Here is a 10332-nt window from a genome sequence, read left to right on the forward strand (position 1 = left end):
TTGGGGATATTGGGGAGTTTGGAGTTTGTGGGGTTTCATTGGGATTTGGGGGGATTTGGGGGGATTTGAATGACTTTTGTGGGGTCTGGAGCTCTTCAACAGCAGCAACGACAGGGTTAAGGTGACCTGGGGACACTTGGGGACATTGGGGACATTGGGGACATTGGAGTTTGTGGGGTTTTGAGGGGTTTTGGGGCAGTTTCATTGGGATTTGAGAGGTTTTTTTGGGGTCTGGAGCTCTTCAACAGCAGCAACGACAGGGTCAAGGTGACACTGGGGACATTGGGGACATTGGGGACACTTTGGGGACATTGGGGAGTTTGGAGTTTGTGGGGTTTTGAGGGGTTTTGTGGGGATTTGAGTGACTTTTTTGGGGTCTGGAGCTCTTCAACAGCAGCAACGACAGGGTCAAGGTGACCTGGGGACATTGGGGACATTGGGGACATTGGGGACATTGGGGACATTGGAGTTTGTGGGGTTTTGAGGGGTTTTGTGGGGATTCATTGGGGTTTTGTGGGGATTTGAGTGACTTTTTTGGGGTCTGGAGCTCTTCAACAGCAGCAAGGACAGGGTCAAGGTGACCTGGGGACACTTTGGGACAGTTTGGGGACACTTGTGGGGTTGGGGACATTGGGGGATGTGGGATTTGTGGGGTTTTGAGGGGTTTTGGGGCAGTTTCATTGGGATTTGAGAGGTTTCTTTGGGGTCTGGAACTCTTCAACAGCAGCAAGGACAGGGTCAAGGTGGCCTTGGGGACACCTGGGGACACTTTGGGGACATTGGGGACATTGGAGTTTGTGGGGTTTCATTGGGATTTGGGGGGATTTTTGGGGATTTGAGTGGCTTTTTTGGGGTCTGGAGCTCTTCAACAGCAGCAACGACAGGGTTAAGGTGACACTGGGGACACCTGGGGACACCCTGGTGACATTGGGGACATTGGGGGGTTGGGTACATTGAGGGGTGTGGGGTTTGGGGGATTTTGTGGGGTTTCATTGGGGTTTGGGGGGAATTTTGAGGGGATTTTTGGGGTCTGGAGCTCTTCAACAGCAGCAACGACAGGGTCAAGGTGCCCTGGGGACACTTGGGGACACCTTGGGGACATTGGGGACATTTTGGACACCATGGGGACATCGAGGTTTATGGGACTGGGGGAGTTTGGGGGTGTTAAGGGGGAATTTGAGTGACTTTTTTGGGGTCTGGAGCTCTTCAACAGCAGCAAGGACAGGGTCAAGGTGGCACTGGGGACACTTGGGGACACCTTGGGGACATTGGGGACATTGAGGGGTGTGGGGTTTGGGGGGTTTCATTAAGTTTTGTGGGGATTTGGGTGGAATTTTGGGCTCCAGATGCCAATTTTGGGGTTCAGGGTTGGAATTTTGATCTCCAGGTGACAATTTTGGGGTTCAGGGTTGGGATTTCAATCTCCAAATAACAATTTTGGAATTCTGGGTTGGAATTTTGGGGTTCAGGTGACAATTTTGGGGTTCTGGGTTGGAATTTTGGGGTTCAGGGTTGGAATTCCCATCTCCAAATGACAATAATTTTGGGGTTCTGGGTTGGAATTTTGGAGTTCAAGGTTGGAATTTTGGGGTTCAAGGTTGGAATTTTGGGGTTCAAGGTCAGAATTTCAATCTCCAAATAACAATTTTGGAATTCTGGGTTGGAATTTTGGGGTTCTGGGTTAGAAGGTTGGAATTTTGGGGTTCAGGGTTGGAATTTGTGGTTCTGGGTTGGAATTTTGGGGTTCAGAGTTGGAATTTTGATGTCCAGATGCCAATTTTGGGGTTCAGGGTTGGAATTTTGGGGTTCTGGGCTGGAATTTTGGGGTTCAGGTGACAATTTTGGGGTTCAGGGCTGGAATTTTGGGGTTCAGGGTTGGAATTTTGGGGTTCAGGGTTGGAATTTTGGGGTTCAGGGTTGGAATTTTGGGGTTTTGGGTTGGAATTTTTGGGGTTCAGGGATGGAATTTTGATCTCCAGATGACAATTTTGGGGTTCAGGGCTGGAATTTTGGGGTTCAGGTGACAATTTTGGGGTTCAGGGTTGGAATTTTGGGGTTCAGGGCTGGAATTTTGGGGTTCAGATGCCAATTTTGGGCTCCAGGTGACAATAATTTTGGGGTCACACCCCCCTGTCCCCCCAGATCATCTTCCACCCCGAGTTCCTGTCCTCCACCAGCCCCCTGCTGCCCGTGGACTACGAGGAGTTCGTCCGAGGTTGCCACCTGGGCGTCTTCCCCTCCTACTACGAGCCCTGGGGCTACACCCCGGGTAGGAGCATTTTGGGGTTTTTGGGGTTTTTTTGGGGTCATTTTGGGGTTTTGGGTGTCATTTGAGGTAATTTTGGCATCTTTTGGGGTCATTTGGAGCTCCTTTTGGGGTCATTTTGGGGTCTTTTGGAGTCCTTTTGGGGTCTTTTGGCCTCATTTTGGGCTCTTTTTGTGGTTATTTTGGGGTTATTTTGGGGTCATTTTGGGCTCTTTTTGTGGTTATTTTGGGGTCATTTTGGGCTCCTTTTGGGGTCATTCCTGAGTCATTTTGGAATCCTTTTCGGGTTATTTTGAGGTAATTTTGGGGTAATTTTGGGGGTTTTAGGGTCTTTAGGGTCATTTTGAGGCTCCTTTTGGGGTCATTTTGGGGTCTTTTGGTGTCATTTGGGGTCATTCTGAGATTTTTTGGGGTTCTTTTGGGGTCTTTTTGGCTCCTTTTGGGGTCTTTCGGCTCCTTTTGGGGTCTTTTGTGGTCATTTTGGACTTCTTTTGGGGTCCTTTTGGGGTCATTTTGGGGCTCCTTTTAGGGTAATTTTGGGCTCATTATGGGGTCATTTTGGGGCTACTTTTGGGATCTTTTTGGGATCATTTTGGGCTCCTTTGGGGCTCCTTTTGGGCTCCTTTTGGGGTCACTCTGGGGTCATTCTGGGGTCACTCTGGGGTCATTCTGGGCTCCTTTTGGGATCCATTTTGGGCTCATTCTGGGATCCTTTTGGGCTGATTTTTGGGTCATTTTGGGCTCATTTTGGGATTCTTTTAGGCTCCTTTTGGGGTCATTTTGGGGTCACTCTGGGCTCCATTTTGGGGTCACCCTGAGGTCATTCTGGGGTCAGTTTGGGTCACTCTGGGGTTACTCTGGGCTCCTTTTGGGGTCATTCTGGGGCCATTTTGGGGTCATTCTGGGATCACTCTGGGGTCATTCTGGGCTCCTTTTGGGGTCCTTTTGGGCTCATTTTTGGCTCCTTTTGGGGTCACTCTGGGGCCACTCTGGTGTCCCTCTGGGCTCTTTTTGGGGTCACTCTGGGGTCACTCTGGGGCTCCATTTGGGGTCACTCTGGGGTCACTCTGGGCTCCTTTTGGGATCCTTTTAGGGTCACTCTGTGCTCATTTTGGGGTCATTTGGGGTCATTTTGGGCTCCTTTTGAGGTCACTCTGGGGTCACTCTGGAGCCATTCTGGGGTCACTCTGGGCTCCTTTTGGGGTCCCTCTGGTGTCCCTCTGGTGTCCCTCTGGGCTCCCAGTGTCCCCAGCCCCGCTGACCCCACCCTGTCCCCCCAGCCGAGTGCACAGTCATGGGGATCCCCAGCGTGTCCACCAACCTCTCGGGCTTCGGCTGCTTCATGGAGGAGCACATCGCTGACCCCTCGGCCTACGGTCAGTATTGATCAGCTATTGGGGTATTGATCAGCTATTGGGTTATTGATCACCTGGGGGGTTAATCAATACCTGGGGGGTTAATCAGTACCTGGGGTTAATCAATACCTGGGGGTTCATCAATACCTGGGGGTTCATCAATACCTGGGGGGTCATTGATCCTCACACATCACTGACCCCTCGGCGTACGGTCAGTATTGATTATCTATGGGGATATTGATCAGCTATTGGGTTATTGATCACCTGGGGGTTTAATCAATACTTGGGGTTCATCAATACCTGGGGGGTCATTGATCCTCACACATCGCTGACCCCTCGGCCTACGGTCAGTATTGATCAGCTATTGGGTTATTGATCAGCTATTGGGTTATTGTTCAGCTGGGGGTGTTAATCAATACCTGGGGGGTTAATCAATACCTGGGGGTTTGGCTGCTTCATGGAGGAGCACATCGCTGACCCCTCGGCCTACGGTCAGTATTGATCAGCCACAGGGGTTATTGATCAGCTATGGGGTTATTGATCAGCTATTGGGTTATTGATCACCTGGGAGAGATTAATCAATACTTGGGGTTAATCAATACCTGGGGGGTCATTGATCCTCACACATCGCTGACCCCTCGGCCTAAGGTCAGTATTGATCAGCCACAGGGGTTATTGATCAGCTATGGGGTTATTGATCAGCTATTGGGTTATTGATCACCTGGGGGTTAATCAATACCTGGGGTTCATCAATACCTGGGGAGTTAATCAATACCTGGGGGTTTGGCTGCTTCATGGAGGAGCACATCGCTGACCCCTCGGCCTACGGTCAGTATTGATCAGCTACGGGGGTTATTGATCAGCTATTGGGTTATTGATCAGCTATTGGGTTATTGATCAGCTGGGGGGGTTCATCAATACCTGGGGGGTTATTGATACCCTGGGGGTCATTGATCCTCACACATCACTGACCCCTCGGCCTACGGTCAGTATTGATCACCCACAGGGGTTATTGATCACCTGAGGGGTTATTGATCAGCTGCGGGGTTATTGATCACCTGGGGGGTTATTGATCACCTGAGGGGTTATTGATCAGCTACAGGGTTATTGATCACTTGGGGGTCATCAACACCTGAGGCTTGACTCTATGTGTCCCCAACTCCCTGATCCCCTGATCCCCCCTGTCCCCCTGTCCCTGTCCCCATATCCCTGTCCCAATGTCCCAATGTCCCTGACCATGTCCCTGACAGTGTCCCAATGTCCCTGACAGTGTCCCAATGTCCCTGTCCCCATGTCCCAATGTCCCCCTGTCCCTGACAGTGTCCCTATGTCCCTGACAGTGTCCCCACCTGTCCCACCTGTCCGCAGGTATCTACATCGTGGACCGGCGGTTCCGAGCACACTGTCCCTGTCCCCATACCCATGTCCCTGACAGTGTCCCCATGTCCCTGACAGTGTCCCCACCTGTCCCCCCTGTCCGCAGGTATCTACATCGTGGACCGGCGGTTCCGCGCCCCCGAGGAGTCCTGCGCCCAGCTCACGGCGTTCCTCTACGGCTTCTGCCAGCAGAGCCGGCGGCAGCGCATCGTCCAGCGCAACCGCACCGAGCGCCTCTCCGACCTGCTGGACTGGAAATACCTGGGCAGGGTGAGCCTGGGGACAGGGACACCTGGGGACACCTGGGGGACACCTGGGGGACATACTGGGGGTCATAGATGGGGTCCTGGAGAGGTTCCTTGGGGGTCTGAAGGCATCTCAGGAGGGTTTGGAGGAACCTGGAGGTCCTAGAGAGGTTCCTTGGAGGTTTGAAGGCATCTCAGGGGGGTTTGGAGGATCTCTTTGGGTCTTGGAGAGGTTCCTGGTGGTCTTAGAGAAGTTCCTGAGAGGTTTCGGGTCATCTTGGGGGTCATTCTGGGGGTCTCAGGGTCATATATGGGGTCCTGGAGATGTTCCTTGGAGGTTTGAAGGCATCTCAGGAGGGTTTGCAGGATCTCTTTGGGTCGTGGAGGAATTCCTGGTGGTCCTAGAGAAGTTCTTGAGAAGTTTGGGGTCATTCTGGGGGTCAGGAGGGTCATTCTGGGGGTCCTGGAGATGTTCCTTGGAGGTTTGAAGGCATCTCAGGTGGGTTTGGAGGAACCTGGAATGTTCCTGGAGGTCCTAGAGATGTTCCTTGGAGGTTTGAAGACATCTCAGGAGGGTTTGGAGGATCTCTTTGGGTCTTGGAGGAATTCCTGGTGGTCCTAGAGAAGTTCCTGAGAAGTTTGGGGTCATTCTGGGGGATTTGGGGGTCCTGGGGGTCATTCTGGGGGTCATTCTGGGGGTCATGAGGGTCATATCTGGGGTCTTGGAGATGTTCCTTGAGGGTTTGAAGGCATCTCAGGTGGGTTTGATGAATCCCTGGAGGTCCTAGAGAGGTTCCTTGGAGGTTTGAAGGCATCTCAGGGGGCTTTGCAGGATCTCTTTGGGATCTTGGAGAGGTTCCTGGTGGTCCTAGAGAAGTTCTTGAGAAGTTTGGGGTCATCCTGGGGGTCATGAGGGTCATTCTGGGGGTCCTGGAGATGTTCCTTGGAGGTTTGAAGGCATCTCAGGTGGGTTTGGAGGAACCTGGAGCTCCTAGAGAGGTTCCTTGGAGGTTTGAAGGCATCTCAGAGGGGTTTGGAGGATCTCTTTGGGCCTTGGAGAGGTTCCTGGAGGTCCTAGAGAAGTTCTTGAGAAGTTTGGGGTCATTCTAGAGGTCCTGGGGGTCATTTTGGGGGTCCTGAGGGTCATACAAGATGTCCTGGAGATGTTCCTTGGAGGTTTGAAGGCATCTCAGGTTGGTTTGGAGGAACCTGGATTGTTCCTGGAGGTCCTAGAGATGTTCCTTGGGGGTCTGAAGGCATCTCAGGAGGGTTTGGAGGATCTCTTGGGATCTTTGAGAGGTTCCTGGTGGTCCTGGAAGGATCTTTTGGGTCCTGGAAGGATTTTTTGAGGTCCTGGAAGGATTTTTTGAGGTCCTGGAAGGATTTTTTGGGGTTCTGGAAGGATTTTTTTGGAAGTCTCGAGGGCTTTGAGTGACCCCTGGTCATCCTGAAGGAATTCCTGAAGATCCTACAGAGATTTTGGGGAATTTCGGGGGAATTTCGGGAATTCTTGAAGATCCTACAGAAATTTTGGGGAATTTTGGGAGATTTGGGGAATTCCTGAAGGTCCTACAGAGATTTTGAGGAATTTTGGGGGGATTTGGGGAATTCCTGGAGATCCTACAGAGATTTTGGGGAATTTTGGGGGAATTTGGGGGAATTTGGGGTTCCTGGAGGTCCTACAGAGATTTTGGGGAATCTTGGTGGGATTTGGGGTTCCTGAAGATCCTACAGAGATTTTGGGGAATTTTGGGGAATTTGGGGAATTCCTGAAGATCCTACAGAGATTTTGGGGAATTTTGTGGGGATTTGGGGAATTCCTGAAGGTCTTACAGAGATTTTGGGGAATTTCGGGGGAATTTGGGGTTCCTGGAGGTCCTTGGAGAGAAGACTGAGGAGATCCCAGTGGGTTTTAGGGGATTTTTTGGGGGGATTTCAGGGTTTTGGGGTGTTCTGGAGGTTCTGGGTGAGTTTTTTTGGGGGTTTTTTTGGGGTTTTTTTGGGGTTTTTTGGGGTTTTGGGGTTTTGGGGGTTTTGGGGGTTTTTTGGGGTTTGTTTGGGGTTTTGGGGTTTTGGGGTTTTTTGGGGTTTTTGGGGTTTTGGGGTTTTTGGGGGTTTTGGGGTTTTTGGGGTTTTGGGGTTTGGGGGTTTTGGGGTTTTTGGGTTTTTTGGGGTTTTGGGGTTTTGGGGGTTTGGGGTTTGGGGTTTTGGGTTTTTGGGGTTTGGGGGTTTTTGGGGTTTTGGGGGTTTGGGGTTTTTAGGGTTTTTGGGGTTTTGGGGGTTTGGGGTTTTGGGTTTTGGGGTTTTGGGGTTTTGGGTTTTTGGGGTTTGTGGGGTTTAGGATGTTTGGGTTTTGGGTTTTTGGGGTTTGGGGTTTTTGGGTTTTTGTGGTTTGGGGATTTTGTGGTTTGGGTTTTTGGGGTTTTTGGGGTTTGGGGTTTTTGTGGTTTGGGTTTTTGAGGTTTTGGGGTTTTGGGGTTTTTGGGGTTTGGGTTTTGGGGTTTTTGGGGTTTGGGGTTTTTGGGTTTTTGGGGTTTTTGGGGTTTGGGGGTTTTTGGGGTTTTTGGGTTTGGGTTTTGGGGTTTTTTGGGGGTTTTTGGGGGGTTTTGGGGGGTTTTTTTGCGGGTTTTTGGGGGTTTTTTGGGGTTTTTTGGGGGGTTTTTTTGGGTTTTTGGGGTTTATTTGGGTTTTTTGGGGTTTTTTGGGGTCCCTGGTGACCTCTGACCCCTGCTGTCCCCCCAGTACTACACCTTCGCCCGGCGCATGGCTTTGGCCAAAGCTTTCCCCGAGAGCTTCACCTACGAACCTCCCGAGGCTGCGGCTGTGAGTGACCCCAAAATACACCTGAGTGACCCTAAAATACACCTGGGGGACCCCAAAAAATATCTGAGTGACCCTAAAAATACCTGGGGGACCCCAAAACACACCTGGGTGACACTAAAATATCCCTGAGTGACCCCAAAATACACCTGGGGACCCCAAAATACACCTGGGGGACCCCAAAATACACCTGGGGGACCCTAAAAAATATCTGAGTGACCCCAAAATATCCCTGAGTGACCCCAAAATCACCTGGGTGACCCCAAAATGTCCTTGAGTGACCCCAAAAAATACCTGGGTGACACTAAAATATCCCTGGGGGACCCTAAAATACACCTGAGGGACCCTAAAATATACCTGGGGGAGCATAAAATATTCCTTAGTGACCCCGAAATACACCTGGGTGACCCTAAAATACACCTGGGGGACCCCATTTCCTCCTTGTTTCCCCCCCATTTCCCCATTATTTCCGGTACCCTAACCCCATTTCCTCCCCATTTCCCATTATTTCCGGTACCCTAGCCCCATTTCCCGGTTATTTCCGGGTCATTTCCTGTTTCCGCAGGGTTTCCGGTACCCTAACCCCATTTCCCGTTATTTCCCCGTTATTTCCGGGTCATTTCCGGGTTGTTTCCGCAGGGTTTCCGGTACCCGAACCCCATTTCCCCATTATTTCCAGTACCCTAACCCCATTTCCCGGTTATTTCTGGGTTGTTTCCGTAGGGTTTCCGGTACCCTAACCCCGTTTCCCATTATTTCCCCATTATTTCCGGTACCCTAACCCCATTTCCGGGTTATTTCCCGGTGATTTCCCGGTTATTTCCGGGTTATTTCCCGGTTATTTCCGCAGGGTTTCCGGTACCCTAACCCCATTTCCTCCTTGTTTCCCGGTTATTGCTGGGTTATTTCCTGTTTCCGCAGGATTTCCGGTATTTCCTCCCCCTCTAACCCCATTTCCCGGTTATTTCCGGGTCATTTCCTGTTTCCGCAGGGTTTCCGGTACCCTAACCCCATTTCCCGTTATTTCCCGGTTGTTTCCCGGTTATTTCCGGGTCATTTCCGGGTCATTTCCGGGTTATTTCCGGGTCATTTCCTGTTTCCGCAGGGTTTCCGGTACCCTAACCCCATTTCCCGTTATTTCCCCATTATTTCCGGTACCCTAACCCCATTTGCTCCCCATTTCCCGTTATTTCCGGTACCCTAACCCCATTTCCCGGTTATTTCCGGGTTATTTCCGGGTCATTTCCGCAGGGTTTCCGGTACCCTAACCCCATTTCCCCCCATTTCCCCATTATTTCCGGTACCCTAACCCCATTTCCCGGTTGTTTCCCGGTTATTTCCGGGTTGTTTCCGCAGGGTTTCCGGTACCCTAACCCCATTTTTTCCTTGTTTCCCGGTATCCTAACCCCATTTCCTCCCCATTTCCCGTTATTTCCGGTACCCTAACCCCATTTCCCGGTTGTTTCCCGGTTATTTCCGGGTCATTTCCGGGTTATTTCCGCAGGGTTTCCGGTACCCTAACCCCATTTCCGGGTCATTTCCGGGTTATTTCCTTAGGGTTTCCGGTACCCTAATCCCATTTCCCGTTATTTCCCATTATTTCCCGGTTATTTCCGGGTCATTTCCGGGTCATTTCCCCGTTATTTCCTTAGGGTTTCCGGTACCCCCGCCCCGCCTCGGTGCCCCCGTCGCCGGCCCTGTCGCGCCTGTCGAGCCCGCGGCACAGCGACGACGAGGACGAGCGCTACGACGAGGAGGAGGAGGCGGCCAAGGACCGCGCCAACATCCGCCGCCCCCCGAGCCCCCCCGGGCTGCCCCCCACCCGCAACTGACCCCCGAAATTGGGGAGGGGGGGGGCTGCCCGCCCCTCCCCCACCCTCACCCAGCGGGATTTGGGGGGAAAAACCTCCCAAAAAACCTCCCAAAAAACCCCCAAAAAAGCCCCAAAAATCGAGTGCCTCGGTGGGGGGAGGGGAGGGGAGGGGGAGGGGGATTTGGGGAGGGCTTCGGGGCGGCCCCTCCCAGGTCATTCGGGCTCCTCCCCTCCCCCGGAATTTGGGGAGGGGAGGGGAGGGAGGGCAGAGCAATCCGTCCGACCCCTCCCCCTGCCCCTCCCCCACCCGGCTGCGGATGAATAAAGGTGCTGCACCGCCCCTCCCCCCCCCCGGCTGGGATTTTGGGGGGAAATATCCAAAATTTGGGGGAAATAGCCAAAATTTGGGGGGAAAATCCTAAAATTTGGGGGAGAAATCCTAAAATTTGGGGGGAA

At 52.0% G+C, this 10332-nt stretch overlaps 1 protein-coding gene across 1 annotated transcript in view; it reads left to right on the plus strand.

Moving 5' to 3' along the window:
- LOC146422921 (glycogen [starch] synthase, muscle-like) overlaps window positions 1–9980 on the plus strand; it is a 32166-nt gene extending 22186 nt beyond the window's left edge. The window contains exons 11-15 of the mRNA XM_085045397.1: window positions 2143–2269; window positions 3547–3642; window positions 5105–5268; window positions 7986–8066; window positions 9716–9980. Of these exons, the coding sequence (XP_084901523.1) occupies window positions 2143–2269; window positions 3547–3642; window positions 5105–5268; window positions 7986–8066; window positions 9716–9895 (648 nt within the window). The 3' untranslated portion in view covers window positions 9896–9980. The remainder of the gene's footprint in view (window positions 1–2142; window positions 2270–3546; window positions 3643–5104; window positions 5269–7985; window positions 8067–9715) is intronic.
- Window positions 9981–10332: the final 352 nt, after the last annotated feature.

This window comes from Lichenostomus cassidix, unplaced genomic scaffold (assembly GCF_008360975.1).
Source record: "Lichenostomus cassidix isolate B80296 unplaced genomic scaffold, HeHo_3.0 HiC_scaffold_38, whole genome shotgun sequence".
Lineage (NCBI taxonomy): Eukaryota > Metazoa > Chordata > Aves > Passeriformes > Meliphagidae > Lichenostomus > Lichenostomus cassidix.